Below are 15,853 nucleotides of genomic sequence, written 5' to 3'. Positions count from 1 at the left end.
ATATTTGGAAAAAATATCCTGTCTGTACTTAGCACATGCCACTTTTTGTTCTTGTTGCTCCCTAAATGATACAGTGTAACAAGTACTTTATTTATGTTCTGTTAGGTGGGTTGATTAATCTAGAGGTGATTTAGGGTATATGAGAAGGGGCAGGCATGTGGTGCAGTCACTACTTGGGACACCCAGGTCACTACTGCAGTACCTGTTTAAGTCCCAGTTCGTCCACTTCCGATCCAGCTGCCTCCTAACGCACACCCTGGGAGGCAGTGGTGATGGCTCAAGAACTTGGGTCCCCGCCATCCATGTGGGAGCCCCAGATTGAGTTTTGGGTTCCTGGCTTCAGCCTGGCCCAGCCCTACCTGTTGTGGGGACTTGGGGAGTGAACCAGCAGATAGAAGAGGTCTCTATCTCTCTCTCTCTCTCTCTTTCCATCTCTCTGCCTTTCAATAAACTAAAAATCAATACGTATGTATTGAAGTATATGGGAGGCTGTGCGTAGGTTGTATGTGGACACGGTGCTGCTTTGTCTAAGGGACGTGAGCGTCCTCAGATTGTGGTGTCCTGCAGGGTACTGAGGGGGCCGCATCCGCCTTCCATGGGGAGGGCTAACTGATAGTGATACAGCCTACACCAGAGCAGGGTGGGAGCCAAGCCCACGTTTGCAGAGTTTGGACCCCGGCATCAGAACCCTCACTGTCAGTCACCATCCCGCCTTGGACTTAGCGAGAGGCACGCGGCTCAGCCTCATCCCACTCCAATGCTGCATTGAATTTTAGGTCGTGGAAAACCGGCACCTGTGGTTGCACGGGGCTTGGTACTGTGGGTTCTGCCTCTCGCTTGGGAAGCTTCTGAGAAGTGCCATGCTTTGCACACACAGGAGGTGCCTAGGAAGACGTGGGTTTGTTGAGCTGAGCCAGCCAGGAGCCGAAAGGCAAAGCAGATTCTCGAATCCCAGCTCAGGTCCCCTTCCTTTTACCTGGCTGGGGAATGAGCTATTTCTCAACAAAAGGTGCTGTTTGGGTGGGGGGGTGGGTTATCTGGCCTAGCAGTGAAGACGCCGCCCTCCCATACCACAGTGCCTGGGTCCAATGCCCGCCCTCTGCCCTGACCCCAGCTTTCTGCTGAAGAGGATCCTGGGACGTCTCCGTGCGGAGATAGCGATGGGGTTCCTGACACCCACGCGCCAGAGCTGCTCCCAGCTTCGTCCGCAGCCAGCTGGCATTTGGAGGGTGACCCCGTGGATAGAAGCCCTCTTGATTTCTAGATCTGTCTTACTCTCTCTGTTTTTCTCTGTCTCCCAACTATTTTTTTTTTAAATTTTAAGAAGATGATGATGTGGTTCGGGAGGAAGGAAACAGTCTTGGCTGAGCCCATGCGTTTTTCTGCACGCAGACATGGAGTCCATTCTCAACAGAACTGCATTGATTGGATTGGTGCTGGCGTTTGGCACAGCAGTTAAGTCACAGCTTGGGATGCTCACACTCCAGATAGGAGTGCATGGGTTCGAGTCCCGACTTCTCCACTTACGATGCAGCTTCCTGCTACTGCAGGAGATGGCAGATGATGGTCCACGTACTGGGGTGGAGACCTGGATGAAGTTCTGGGCTCCTGACTTTGACCTGGCCCAGCCTTAGCTGGTGCAGCCATTTAAGGAACAATCCAGTGGATAGCAGATTGCTGCCTGCCTCTCTCTCTCTCTCTCTCTCTCTCTCTCTCTCTCTCTCTGCCTTTCAAATAAAAATTAAATGAATAAACACAGTATTTTTAAAGAGCTTACCGATTACTTAGATGAAGAAGGAGTGGATCTGGTCCCTACAAAACGACCGTCTCATTAGGTAGGTGTTATTATCCCCATTATACAAAAGAGCCAACGGAGACCCAGGTGATGCTGTATCATGGTCACGAGGGCCACAGTTCTGCTCCACACGTGCCGCGACCCAGCCCCTACTCTAAATGCTCCCCCCATGGCCTTTAGGAACCCTGCCACAGCCATCAGGAAGGCGCTAGTACGGTCCTTTACTCCATCTGGGATGCAGGTCAGTAGCCAGGCGGCTCCTTAGGATAAGATAAAGCTGGAGATGTGTGCGCCAGTGGCTGGTGGAGAGGAAGCCCTCACTAAATATTAACCATTTTCTCTGGTTTTATTGTCCTCATTAGCTACCGTTCTGCATTCGTGTTGTCAAAACCCGAGCTGCAGTCCAGAGTTCCTACTTAATGACCGTGCATCCCGCACCCCACTCCTCTCGCATTCTGGCCCTCCTCCAAGAGGCAGGAGGCTGGGGCTCCGTGACTCCTGACCCCAGCTCCCTCCAAACACTTCCCTTTCGCCTGATTTCACAGTGCTTGCATTTCCAGTCTAGCTGTTGCTTCAAGGTCAAGGTGTCCCATGCTGACATTTCTCGAGCCCATCTTCACAGTGATGATTCTGAAACACACTAGTTGCCACATGTCCTGGGGGGGAGATAGGACTGGGGGGTTGGGGGGAGAAGGGAGGGAGGGAAGGAGAGAGGCCCTGGGTCTGGAATTCCATGTTGTACTTGTTTGGGTTCCATCTGGGTTTTTTTGTCTCTTGCTATTACTATTTTTTTTTTGTCTTTTCAATTATTCAAATTGCAACCCTATTAGGATGGACCCATTGGGTAAGTAGCACCACCCACTGCTGAGATCCCTGCCTGGGCTTCAGCCTTTGAAAAACTATCCCTGGGCCCAGGGTGGCTTTGGTGCCTGACTGCATGGCACAGCACCTGCCCGGCCCGGTGCCAGGTTGGGGACTGGTGAGGCGGGGAGGTCTCCAGGGATCCCGGACACAGCTGGCCCTAAAGGCCAACGTTTTCTCTCCCAGGACAGCCGAGGCGTCCCGGAAGAAGAAGGAGAACCGGAGGAAGTGGAAACGCTATCTCCTGATAGGCCTGGCGACCGTCGGTGGCGGGACGGTGATCGGTGAGGCCAGCTGGAGAGGGCGGCCCAGGGCTGGGGCCTGCGGAGCCACGGGTGCTCCAGGCTGGGGGGAGGAGGGGACAGTGAGGGTGCAGCGCGGCGGCCAGGCTGGGAGGCGACCCGGGCAGGCGCCAGGTGCCCCGTCGGTAGTGACTGTGCCCTCAGCCTGGTTAGGTGCTCCCACAGAAGGCGGTGGCAGTCCTCCTCCGACCCTTACCCGCTGCAAACTGCTCTCCCTGTAGGTGTGACCGGAGGTCTGGCCGCCCCACTTGTTGCTGCCGGAGCTGCGACGATCATCGGCAGTGCCGGGGCTGCGGCGCTGGGCTCGGCGGCTGGCATAGCCATCATGACCTCGCTGTTCGGAGCAGCTGGAGCTGGCCTCACAGGTCAGGGTCAAGGGGAATGGAGGGCTAGGAGGGACTCAGCCTGGGTGGTCCACCCCGAAGATTGTCAGCAGCGATGGCTCCCTGAGGAGCAGAGGACACGTGGCTCTCCCAGCCCTGCCACAACCTGCAGCCACTTCACGGGGACCTGGGGTAGCCGGCCAGGGGCCTGAGGGCCAAGTCTGAAAACCCCGCTTCTCCCTGTGTCTACCTCATGCACACCACCGTCCGGGAGGTGTCTGGTGAGCCGCCTGTGTGCAGGGGACACGCTGCCTCCCTGTGCCCGCCTCCGCTGCGTCCACAGTCCCCACATACACACTGAAGTCCCAGCTCCACTCCCCTGGCGGAGCTCACTGCCCTGTGCAGTCTTGCTGGGTTCCGTCCCCTCTGACTTAGGTGCCCAGGGAAGGGAAGAGAGGCAGGGTGGAGCAGCAGTGAAAAGCCTGGGCTCTGAGTTCTGAGTTCAAATCCCAGCTCTGCCCCCGGTGGCTGGCTGGCCTCAGTGGCCATTACCCTCCTCTGTAATTGGGACCCTAATGGCACCTCCTGCAATGAGTTCAGAAACAAAAGACATTTGTCCAGAGGTGGGGCACACCACTGGCACACGCTGCACAAGTGTGAGCACAGCCGTGGTGCAGGTGTGAACAGACAGCTGCTACGAGTGTGAGCACAGACAGCCACAGTGCGAGTGTGAGCACAGCCGCAGTGTGAGTGTGAGCACAGCCACTGGGTGAGTGTGAGCACAGACAGCTGCAGTGCAAGTGTGAGCACAGACAGCCATAGTGTGAGTGTGAGCACAGACAGCCGTGGTGTGAGTGTGAACGCAGACAGCCATGGTGTGAGTGTGAGCACAGACAGCTGCAGTGCGAGTGTGAGCACAGCCACTGGGTGAGTGTGAACACAGACAGCCATGGTGTGAGTGTGAACACAGACAGCCGTGGTGTGAGTGTGAACACAGACAGCCACAGTGTGAGTGTGAGCACAGCCACTGTGCGAGTGTGAGCACAGACAGCTGCAGTGTGAGTGTGAACACAGCCGCTGTGTGGGTGTGAGCACAGACAGCCGCGGTGTGGGTGTGAGCAGACAGCCGCAGTGTGCGTGTGAGCAACTATTGTATGAGTGTGAACAGACAGCCACAGTGCGGGTGTGAGCACAGCCACCGTGTGTGAGCTGACCGCATGGTGCGAGGGCAGACCGCATGGGCCGGGTCACTTCCGCACTCACCCCTGCGTCTGGTCCACAGGATACAAGATGAAGAAGCGTGTCGGGGCCATCGAGGAGTTCACGTTCCTGCCCCTGACAGAGGGCAGGCAGCTGCACATCACCATCGCCATCACCGGGTGGCTCGCATCCGGCAAATACCGTGAGGACTGGAGCGGGGAGGGCTGGGGCCGGGGGGGCCGGCTCTGCGCTGTGTGTCTCTGGGTGTGGGTGTGGGGCCACCATTTGCCAGAGGCGGCAGCTGAATCTCGGAGAGGCGAGGTCACCATAGCTCACATCCATCTCCCACCCACACGTCCGAGCTTCCACTCACCCCTCACCCGTACACCTGTTTACCCGTCCATACCACAGCAGAGCCACCTCCCACCTACCCAGCCGTCCACCTGCCCACCCAGCCACAGACTCCCAGAGGGCTGCATTTGCCATGTGCTGTCCACGGAGCCAGGCCCAGGAGTTCAGTGAGCAGCGCCGTCATGGCTCTGTTCCCGACGACGACACAGCACAAGACAGAGGACAGACGACATCATCATAGGGGCACTTGACGGATGCCACAGCAGAGGGTGTTTCTGGGGAGGGTTCCCGGAGGAAGTGGCATTGAGGCTGAGGGCTGGCTGGAGTCAGCCTGAGGAACAAGAAGCAAAGTGTTTACTAAGCAAAGAGGAAGTGCAAAGGCCCAGGGGTGGGAAAGAATCAGCAGGAGCCTAAGGTGGCTGCCGCAGGGAGCAGTGGGGGCAGGGCCGCACCATGCGTGAGCCTGGGGCTGTGACAAGGGCTTTGAATCTGTCCACAGAGCCAGGGCAAGACCGCGTGTGGGCGAGTGCACTTGGCCAGGTGATCTCAAGCAAGTCACTTACCTTCCCTGTGCCTCAGCCACTTAACTTGTCAAGTGGAACACACGTGTCCCTGCCTTCGAGGGGTGCTACAGAGACTAAAGTAGTCTATAATGCGTGGGAGGCACCTGCCGCTCATCGGCACTGCGTAGCGTCTGTTCCCCTCGCTGCTGTACTTTGCATGTGCACCTTTGGGGGGACCCTAACCAGGGTGGCTTGGAGGACTCACACCACGGTCCCCAGTGTGAGAATCAGCCAACAGTTCACCATCAAGAGACGGAGCAGGCAGGCCATGGGCTCCCCACGGTCCCAGCAGGCACAGGTGCTGAGAGCCCCCTGGGGGCCTGAGCCTCAGATCTGAGAGCGGCGCCACAGCTCCACTAACCAGCGTGGAAGAAAGCAAGTGAGATGCCATGAGAAACACTGGGGGGCCAGGCTTGTTGGTGTGTGACCGCCAGGCCCGTCCCCACCCAGAGGGTCTCAGCATTCACTGAGCACCCACATGCACGTTAGGGGCGTGGCAGGCATCCACCTCTGAGGGCTGGAGCTGTTGTTACCCTGGTGTGCCGTGAGGCAGGGGCAGGATTTGCACCCAGGTCTGCTGACACAGTGCAGGGGTTCTTTTTTGTTTATCCTCATTGCACTGTGCTCCAGGGAGGAAGAGATTCAAGCCAGGGTCCCTGGAAAGGCATTGCCGATTCCACCCGGTACAGAAAGCAAATCCCTGGCTTTGCCGTACCTCGGCCTGCTCAGTTTGCCCCAGGACAAAGGTCAAGTTCATCTGGGGGAAGCAAATTGTGTTTGTGATCCTCCAGCAGTCTAACCCCATGGCGCACCCAGGAGATGGTGGTTCCAAGAAACACAGGTCAAGCATCCTTAATCCAGAAATCTAAAATCCAAAATGCCCCAGAATCTGAAGCCTTCGGAGAGGCAGCCCAGCACCACAGCACTTGTGGGTTCGGGAGCATTTCAGATTTGGGATTTCTGGATTAGGGGGCTCATCTGGTAAAATCTTTGCAAATATTCCAAAATTTAAAACCAGAAACATTTCTGGTTCCAAGCATTTTAGGATAAGGCATATGCAACCTGTCTAACCAAGACAGAGAAAGTTCCAGAAGGAAAAAGAATCACCTGCTCCTGTGTCTTTAACAGCCAGTAAAGGACCCTGGTGGTCATCACGGGCTCTCCTGTACAGGTGGTAGACGTACCTGCACCTTCTTTGGTCACCTTTAGGATAACCGTGGTTATGTAGAAGAAGAATAGCCGGTGACCGCTTGCCAGGAGCCAGCACCGAGCCGAGTGCCACCCCTGCGTGGGCTCACTCGCTCCTCACGTCAGGCCCAGGAGGTAGTGTGATTAGCACCCTTGTGCAGATGCGCAAACTGTGGTGCCGAGGCAGGCGTCACCCCCACCAGTCTGGCTCCACGGCCCCTGTTCCTAGCCCCAGGGCAAGGCAGTGCCACACAGCACCTAACCTCAGTAAAATGCTCCTCGCCATCTCCTGGTATCCTCAGCACACCAGGGAGCCAGATGCTAGGAGCCCACTCGCACAGACCGACGGTCAGAAGGGCAGTGTGCCTCGCTGGGTGTCAGATCCCAGCCGACATGACAACAAGCCGTGTCCCCTGCCTGCTGTGTGCTGCCGCCTCTCCCAGAGCTGGCTGGCTGTCACCTTACCTTCGTTAGAGACAGGGGATTGCTGAGTTCCTGCTGAGACAGGGTCCCCGTGGGAGGGGCAGCAGGTGCTACAGAGCTGTGCTCGTGTCAGCTACGTGGCACCACACTGGTGAGGATGAGGCCTTGGGGTCAGGTAGCACCAGGTCGCTGCTGCTTGGGACCTGAGGGCTCTGGGAAGCCGACTTCCCCTCGTTTCTCATCGTGCTTACCGGGATGCCTCCAAGCATCGGTCGGTCGCATCACAGGTTGGGCAATACGGTGCTCGGCAGGCCGGAGGAGAGGCATTCGTCAAACAGGATGCGACAATAAGCATGACCGCTGCCTGTGCTGAGAGCCTACAGGGAACAGTGCAAGGCGCCCTGGCCCACAGAGGGGCCGGGAAGGCTTCCCCTGGGACAGGAGAGTGAACCAGAATGGAACCCAGGCAGGGGCAGAAGGAGATTCACGCTTTGAAAAGATCCCGCGGGCCATGGGCAGAAAGGGGTCCGTGGGGACCCTATTGGGAGCCACTCTGATCCTGACCTGCAGGCAGCAGTGAGGGGAGGGAGGGGGAGGCAGCCACAGCTCCTACCTGACGCTGGCCACAATGGTTCCAAGGAGGCCATTTTCCATGTCCTACCTGAGAAAATTGAGCCCTAGACAAAGGGATGACCCAGCAAGATCATGGCAGGGCGGGTCTCAAGTGATCCTCCCCAACATCCTGCTCTTCCCCGTCTGTGTTTGTCGAACCAAGACGCTGCTGACTCAGCCACGCGGCTCATCCCATCACATGTCCCCACTGCGTGGGCAGCAGGTTCGTGCCAGGGGGTGAGAAAATATTTCTTCACCTATAGAATAGCTCAAACACTTAATTCTTACAGCTACCCTAGGAAGGGAGCTAAGTGTTCATCTCCCCACTTCACAGATAAGCAAAGTGAGGCTCCAGGTCATATAGGGATGTGCTCAAGGTCACCCGGCTGCTAACAAAGGCAGGAGTTGGGATTCAGACCCCACTCCTGGCACTGGAGCTACAGGGCCATGCTCCACACGCTCTGCTGACAGCTGCAGCTCACAGGCAGGGGGTGTGCAGTCCTCTGTCACTGCCCTTCTGGGATGGGGGTAGGGTGGGGCATCCTGTGCCACAGACAAGAGCGACGCCACCAACCTGTGTTCTCCCCAGGCACCTTCAGTGCCCCGTGGGCTGCCCTGGCCCACAGCCGCGAGCAGTACTGCCTGGCCTGGGAGGCCAAGTACCTGATGGAGCTTGGCAACGCCCTGGAGACCATCCTCAGTGGCCTCGCCAACGTAGTGGCCCAGGAGGCCCTCAAGTACACCGTGCTGTCTGGTGAGTCTCCCTCCACCACCAACCACGAGCCCCAGAGATACCACACCTTTGCATACCAAAGCCCACCTCCACCCGGGGGGACCCAAGCACCGGGCGAGACCCTAGGGACATAGAGAGCAAGGCTGCATTCCTGCCAGAGAGGAGTTGAGGGGTCTTTGCAGGGAGAGGCAGCAGGTGGACCATCCACCGAATGAAGTATCTGTTAGCTGTTGTGTTACAAACCACCCCGAGTCTTATCCACTTAAAATAGCGATCCTTATTGTGATAGCTCTGGTGCGGTTGGCTGATCTCAGCCGGGCCTGCTCATCTTGCCTCTGTGGGTAGGCCGGCCCTACCTGGGCTGGCCAGAGCAACTTGGCTCTGCTCCGTCTGCCCCGGGGTCAGCAGGCTAGCCCATACCCCTGGTAGAAATGCAAGGGAGGCTAGCCCTGAGCACAATGGGCTGTGGCAAGGGGCACCGCTGAGCAGGCGGAACACCTGGGTGGTGACGGATAGGGGCCATCTTTGGATTCTCACACGTGACGAGTGCCTGAGCGGAGGGGTTTGGTGCACATATCAGAAATGCATGCGTCCCAGTTTCCCCTCTGCTAGTCAGCGGTCTGAGAGTACTTGGGAAACGTGCAGGTTCCGGGTTCAAAACGCTGCACGGCCACTAGAGCATCCGTTAGCCAATCACTTCCCTAGTCAGCTGCCCTGCCCATGCCCTCCATCACCCTCATTGGTCTCCTGTCTCCCCAGGCATCGTGGCCGCCCTGACCTGGCCAGCCTCGCTCCTCAGTGTGGCCAATGTCATTGACAACCCCTGGGGGGTGTGTCTGCATCGGTCAGCGGAAGTTGGCAAGCACCTGGCTCACATCCTGCTCTCCCGACAGCAGGTACCTGGGCGGGGCTGTGAGCAGGGAAGTGAGGGGATGGGTGTGTGCCCAGACATCCGCCTCTTGGAGGTGGCCCAGTGGCGCTGGGGGGCAGGGTGGGTGGCTGCCCTGCTCGTCCGAGTTCTGACAGCTTCCTGGGGTGAACGCATACGGTGTAGACTGTGTGTCTCAAGCAGGGAGTTGGGGGAGGACTGAGTAATGGAGACCCCTGGGCAGGGCAGGGGGATGCAGGTGGAAGGGAAGTGGCTCCTGCGTGTTGGCTTCCAAAGGCCCCAGTGGTCCTGGCCGGGCCCCTCTGGGTCTCTCAACAGAGACCTCTGAGCCAGGTTGCAGCGAGGCCAATGAAGAGACTGAGAGCACGGGGCTCCACGGGCCTCCAGCTGGATGCCAGGTGCCAGTGGCCCGTGCCATGCGCCACCCCAGGCTGTGAGGCCACCGCCCGAGGCAGTCTGCTGTGGTCCAACCCCGAGTATGATGGTTAGGATGACAAATCACCGCAGAGCTTTTAAAATCTGAGTGCAAGAAAGATGGGCTGGCGCCACGGCTCAATAGGCTAATCCTCCGCCTGCGGCGCCAGTACATGGGGTTCTAGTCCCGGTCGGGGCGCCAGATTCTGTCCCAGTTGCTCCTCTTCCACTCCAGCTCTCTGCTGTGGCCCAGGAGTGCAGTGGAGGATGGCCCAAGTGCTTGGGCCCTGCACCCGCATGGGAGACCAGGAGAAGCACCTGGCTCCTGGCTTCGGATAAGCACAGTGCGCCGGCCGCAGCAGCCATTGGGGGGTGAACCAACGGAAAAGGAAGACCTTTCTCTCTGTCTCTCTCTCTCACTGTCCACTCTGCCTGTCAAAAAAAAAAAAAAAAAGAAAAGAAAAGAAAGAAAGAAAGATAAACTCCCAGAGGAGACGAAGCTCCCTCTTCAAAATCGGCTTGAGCAGAGGGCAGGCATTTGGCCAGGCAGTTACGACCCTCGCCTTCCGTATCTGAGAACCTGGGTTCAAGGCCCAGCTCTGGCTCCTGACTCAGCTTCCTGCTGAGGCAGACCTGTGAGGCAGTGGTTATGGTTCGGGGAACTGAGTCCCGACCGCACACCTGGGAGACTTGGTTTGAGTGCCCTTTCTTGGCCCAGTCCCAGCCATTGTGGGCACTTGGGGATGAACCAGCAGATGGGAGCTTGCTCTCTCTCTCTCTGTCTTCCTCCCTCTCCCCCCATCTCTCTCTCTCTCTCTCTTCATATACATGTGTATTTCTGCCTCTCAAATAAATAAGAATAAATTTTAAAAGGCTAAACATGAAGGATATAGTCCAGAAATTTAAAAATTAGTCACTTTGAGTAAACAGAGACCAACATTTTAATGGTTTCTTAGGCCTGGAGAGGCCGGGGAGCACCGTGCCACTCCCAGGTGCCGTGCACGGTATGGAGGCCCTGGCTCCTTGGGTCTCGCTGCTCTGCCCAGGGCGGCCTTGGCCACCTGCTCCGGGACAGCAGCGTCTCAGCTCTGGGAAGCAGAGAAGGAGGAGCCAAGCGTCCATGCTTGTGAGCCGATGTCCCAGCGGCCACGGAAGCCAGGGTGCAGCCTTTACTGTGAGTGGCAATCAAACCAGCTGACATCCAGTTACCGTAGTCGCCCATTGTCCTCCGGTGGGTGCCCCGCAGCAGCCGCAGCTGGGTGCCTGGACTGCAGACAGTACCGAAGCCCGTGTACGAGGGCCCTCCAGAGAGTGGAAGCATGGGATTAAAAGACAAGGATAGGGAGTGGGTGTTCAACCTGGCAGGGAGGATGCCTGCACCCTCCTCCCCCCGCCATGAGTGTCTGCGTTCAGTTCCAGCCCTGGCTTCCCACCAGGGCAGACCTGGGAGGCCGTAGTGATGGCTCAAAGAACTGAGCCCTTGCCACCCGCGTAGGAGGCCTGGATGGAGCTCCTGGCTCCCAGCTTCAGGCTGAACCCAGCCCCAGCTGTTGTGGACACATGGGGGTGAACCGGCAGATGACAGCTCTCTCCATCTGTCTCTCTGCTCTTGAGTAAATAAAAAAATTTTAAGATTTTTTTCATAATACACATTTTCCACGAACTTCTTGAAGACCCCTCATATACTGGGTGTTTTTCCACACATATGAATGGGCATGGATTTCAAGATTTCTTACACCACAGTAAACTTATCTTTTTTTTTTTAATTTTTTTATTTTTGACAGGCAGAGTGGACAGTGAGAGACAGAGACAGAGAGAAAGGTCTTCCTTTTGCCGTTGGTTCACCCTCCAATGGCCGCCGCGGTAGCGCGCTGCGGCTGGCGCACCGTGCTGATCCGATGGCAGGAGCCAGGTGTTTATCCTGGTCTCCCATGGGGTGCAGGGCCCAAGGGCTTGGGCCATCCTCCACTGCACTCCCGGGCCACAGCAGAGAGCTGGCCTGGAAGAGGGGCAACCGGGACAGGATCGGTGCCCCGACCGGGACTAGAACCCGGTGTGCCGGCGCCGCTAGGCGGAGGATTAGCCTATTGAGCCGCGGCGCCGGCCGTAAACTTATCTTTTAGTTCCATTGTCTATGAACCTTGTGAATCTCCCCCCAACCATACCCATGATAAAGCTTACATTATCAGTGGGGCACAGTAAGAGATTAGCGATAACCAGTAACAAAATAGAACAGCTATAACAATAGACTGTAGTAAGAGGTAGGTGCATGTGGTCTCCCTCTGGAAATACCTTATTGTGCCGTAGTCACCGTGCCTGTGGTGATGGGAGGTGACACAGTTACCTGGGTGACGACCTGAAGTGAGACGATACAGTCCTGACACAGCACAGACTGCTACGGGGGTGGCTTGATCGCCAGTGCTGCAGTACCACGGCTGTCGATCTGATAGCCGAGACGGCTCCTGAGTGCCTGATGGGCGGGTAACATACACGGTGTGGATACGGCGAGCGAGACACTCCACGTCCTGGGCGGGATAGAGCAGCGTGGCCTAAGATGCCATCCTGCCACTCGGGACAGGGCACGATTTAAAACTTGGGCACTACTTCTTTCTGGAGTTTTCCATGTAATGTTTTTGGGCTGCAGTTGGCCGTGGGTGACTCAAACCACAGAAAGTGAAAGTGTGGGTAAGAGGGACCCACTGCACTCTGGGGAAAAGGGAAGCCCGACACAGGGTTGAGCAGCAACATCTGCCACCCAACCCCCGTATCTGCTGGAAAAAAAAAAAAAAAAAAAAAAGCCCGAGATGGCCTTTGACAGCTTTGGCTGTAAGACAAGGACCAGAGCGGTGTTGGCTGACCAAGCAGGAAGCTCACTCCCTCCCATGTCACAGTGTGGGTGCCAGCATCCAGGGCTCAGTAATGTGTGTCAATGTCCTACACGAGCTTGGATGAATGACCCAAATGTGCTGCCTTTAAACAAATTCCAGGGGGGCCGGCGCTGTGGCACAGCGAGTTAAAGCCCTGGCTTGAAGCACCAGCATCCCATATTAGCGCCAGTTCTAGTCCCAGCTGCTCTTCTTCTGATCCAGCTCTCTGCTATGGCCTGGGAAAGCAGTAGAAGATGGCCCAAGTCCTTGGGTCCCTGCACCCGTGTGGGAGACCTGGAAGAAGGTCCTGGCTCCTGGCTTCGGATGGACACAGCTCCAGCCCTTGCGGCCATCTGGGGAGTGAACCAGCAGCTGGAAGACCTCTCTCTCTGTCTCTATCTCTCTCTGTAACTCTGTCTTTCAAATAAACAAAATTTAAAAATAAATAAAAGATAAATTCCTGGGGCCAGCGTCTTCCTGCAATGCTGGCATCCCAAGTTGGGGTGCCAGTTTGTCTCCCAGCTGCTCCACTTCTGATCCGCCTCCCTGCTCCTGTGTCTGGGAAGGCAGCAGAAGATGGTCCAAGTGCTTGGGCCCCTGCACCCACATGGGAGACCCAAATGAAGCTCCAGGTTCATGGCTTCAGCCTGGCCCAGGCCTAGCTATTGAGGCCATCTGGGGAGTGAAGGAAGCAATAGAGGGAAGATTCCCTCTCTCTCTCTCTCTCTCCCTCTCCCTCTCCCTCTCCCTCTCCCTCCCTCCCTCCCTCTCCATATAACTGCCTTTCAAATAGGTAATGTAAGTCTTTAAAAAACAGATCACTCATCTCATAGGTCTGAAGAAGATCAGATGCATCCACAGGGCTGCGTTGCGCTTGGGGATTCCAGGAGGCGTCCGTGTCCTTGCCTCTTCCAGTTCCCAAAGGCCACCTGTGTCCTCTGGTTCCTAGCTGCTCTCTTCCGTCTTCAAAACCAGCAGGGCGGCATCTTCACGCCTCTTCCTGTTCCTCTGTCCCTGTCATCCTTGATCTGGGTAACTGGTCCTCCTGCCTCCCTCTTACAAGGACCCGTGTGATTGTAACCCAGAGAATCATTTCACAATGATGCTCCGCATTTCAAAATGCTTAACCTGGGCTGGGGGTATTCACACCTCAAATGGCTACAACATCCAGGGCTAGGCCAGGCCGAAGCCCAGAGCCTAAAACTCTATCCAGGTTTCCTGCGTGGGAGACAGGGACCCAACTAGTTAAGCCATCACCTGCTACCTCCCAGGGCGCACAGTGGCAGGAAACCGAGTCAGACGCAGAGCAGCCAGGACTTGAACCAGGCACTGCGATGTGGGATGCAGGCATCCAAAACAGCAACTTAATCACTGCACAGACACCTGCCCCCGAATTCTATTTTTGGAGGATTTTTCCACTGTAGGAAATGGAGTGGGGAAGTGGTTGGACTACCTGTATTGATGAAAAATTAAGGAGAAGGAGGCTGGCGTTGTGGTACAATGGGATAAGCCACCACTTGCAACACTGGCATCCCATATTGGAGTGCCAGTTTGCTTCCAATCCAGCTGCCTGCTAATGTGCCTGGGAAAGCAGCAAAAGATGGTCCAAGTGCTTGGGCCCCTGCACCCATATGGGAGACCAGGGTGGAGTTCCTGACTCCTGGCTTCACCCTGGGGCAGTGGCCCAGAGTGAACCAGAGGATGAAAGATCTCTTTCTCTCTCTCTCTGTCTTTCTCTCTGTCAGTCACTCTACCTTTCACATAAACCAGACTGGGCCTCCAGAGCTCATGTGCCCCTTCCTTCTTTGTCTGTGGAGCCTTCTACCCACGTACAGTCAGCACCTATGTCCACAGGTTCCCATCTGCTGGATCCAACCAACTACAGACGAGAAATATCCGGGGGGAACAGGCTCCATTGTTGCTGGTGCGTCCTGTGTCAACAGGCCTACGGTGGTGGCCTCTGTGCACATTTGTTTCCTTGTCGCTGTTCCTTCAAGCAATACAATGTAGCAACTAAGCGATACAATGTAGCAACTATTTACATGGCACTTACCTTGCGGTAGGTGTGATAAGTAATCTAGACAGGATACAAAGTATAGGGGAAGACTGCACAGGTTGTGTGCAAAATACTCGACCACGTTCTAGGAGGAGCAGCGCAGACTGAGGTGTCCCTGGGGGTCTGCAACCAATTCCCCCCAAGGATACTGAGGAACAACTGTACACCAGATTCCTTTCATTTATGTTAGAGACTTTCTGTAATAATAAGTTGCCTTTTCTGGAACTTTTTATGTTTATTTGTTTATTTTCATCTTTTTGAAGGATAGAAAGACAGAGAGAGGTCTTCCATCTGCTGGTTCACTCCCCAAATGCCCACAATAGCCAGGGCTGGGCCAGGCTGGACCAGGAGCCTGGAACTCCATCCGGGTCTCACACAGAGGTGACCAGAGCCCCTGCACTTGAGCCAGGGTCTGCTGCCTCCAAGGATGTGTTAGCAGGAAGCAGGGGAGCCGGGACTTGAACCAGGCACTCTGATGTGGGCTGTGGGTGTCCCAGGTAGCCACCTAACCCTCTGTGGCACAAGACCCACCCCATGCACTTGACGTTCTACCTTAACTTGGCATTTAAAGCCAGCTTCCTGTCCAGAAGCAGAACAGTTGTCTGTCTCATGTCACCCTTTGCCTTGCCACCGTCACACCTGAGGTGCCCCCTTCTAATCTGCCCACATCCAGCACAGTCTCACATCACTGCAGGCATTTGCCACCGGCAGGGGAGTCCTGGGAAAGGAGCTCTTGTAACTGCCTGACCCCGTCTCCTGGGGAAGAAGAGACAGTGGCTGATGATGGCTTGGGATGAAAGGGAATTAACCCAGCCCGGGGCTGCCTGCTGGCCTTGAGAAAGCCCGTTCCAGCAGCAGGTGCACGCTTGCAGAAATGAGGGCGCTGACTCCCCGATGAAGACTGCGTGGGCCGGGCCAGCACGGACATGACTCACGGAGTGCGAGGGAGGTCCTGGGGGGTGCAGAGGCCACACGCATTGCGGCCCACGTCACTAGATCTGGCTGTATTCCTCAGATGCTGTGTCTGCCCCCCTCCTGCCCCCCAGGGCCGACGACCTGTCACCTTGATTGGCTTCAGCCTGGGAGCCAGGGTCATCTACTTCTGTCTGCAAGAGATGGCGCAGGAGAAAGGTAAGTCCGGCTCGTCGTCACAGACCAAAGCCTCTACCTGCCCCGAGGCGTGTCCCCCAGGCCAGAGGTTCTGGGCCAGGAGTCGTGAGCCTTGCAAAGTATGTTCTGAGTTCCTAGAAATAAGAGGGGCAAGATACAAATAGCT

At 56.4% G+C, this 15,853-nt stretch overlaps 1 protein-coding gene across 7 annotated transcripts in view; it reads left to right on the top strand.

Moving 5' to 3' along the window:
• TMCO4 (transmembrane and coiled-coil domains 4) overlaps nucleotides 1–15,853 on the top strand; it is a 100,863-nt gene that overhangs the window by 50,625 nt on the left and 34,385 nt on the right. For 5 of the 7 annotated variants that reach the window (XM_062190543.1, XM_062190544.1, XM_062190545.1 and 2 more), the window contains exons 7-12: nucleotides 2,843–2,940; nucleotides 3,180–3,323; nucleotides 4,564–4,683; nucleotides 8,208–8,372; nucleotides 9,111–9,247; nucleotides 15,624–15,708. In XM_062190543.1, the coding sequence (XP_062046527.1) occupies nucleotides 2,843–2,940; nucleotides 3,180–3,323; nucleotides 4,564–4,683; nucleotides 8,208–8,372; nucleotides 9,111–9,247; nucleotides 15,624–15,708 (749 nt within the window). Of the gene's footprint in view, nucleotides 1–2,842; nucleotides 2,941–3,179; nucleotides 3,324–4,563; nucleotides 4,684–8,207; nucleotides 8,373–9,110; nucleotides 9,248–12,641; nucleotides 12,721–12,743; nucleotides 12,977–15,623; nucleotides 15,709–15,853 lie in introns of those variants that run through there. The other 2 variants (XM_062190547.1, XM_062190549.1) reach the window with 2 other exon arrangements.

Source organism: Lepus europaeus, chromosome 5 (assembly GCF_033115175.1).
Source record: "Lepus europaeus isolate LE1 chromosome 5, mLepTim1.pri, whole genome shotgun sequence".
Taxonomy (NCBI): Eukaryota; Metazoa; Chordata; class Mammalia; order Lagomorpha; family Leporidae; genus Lepus; species Lepus europaeus.
Note: the sequence above shows the minus strand (reverse complement) of the source record. Positions and strands in the feature narration are given on the sequence as shown.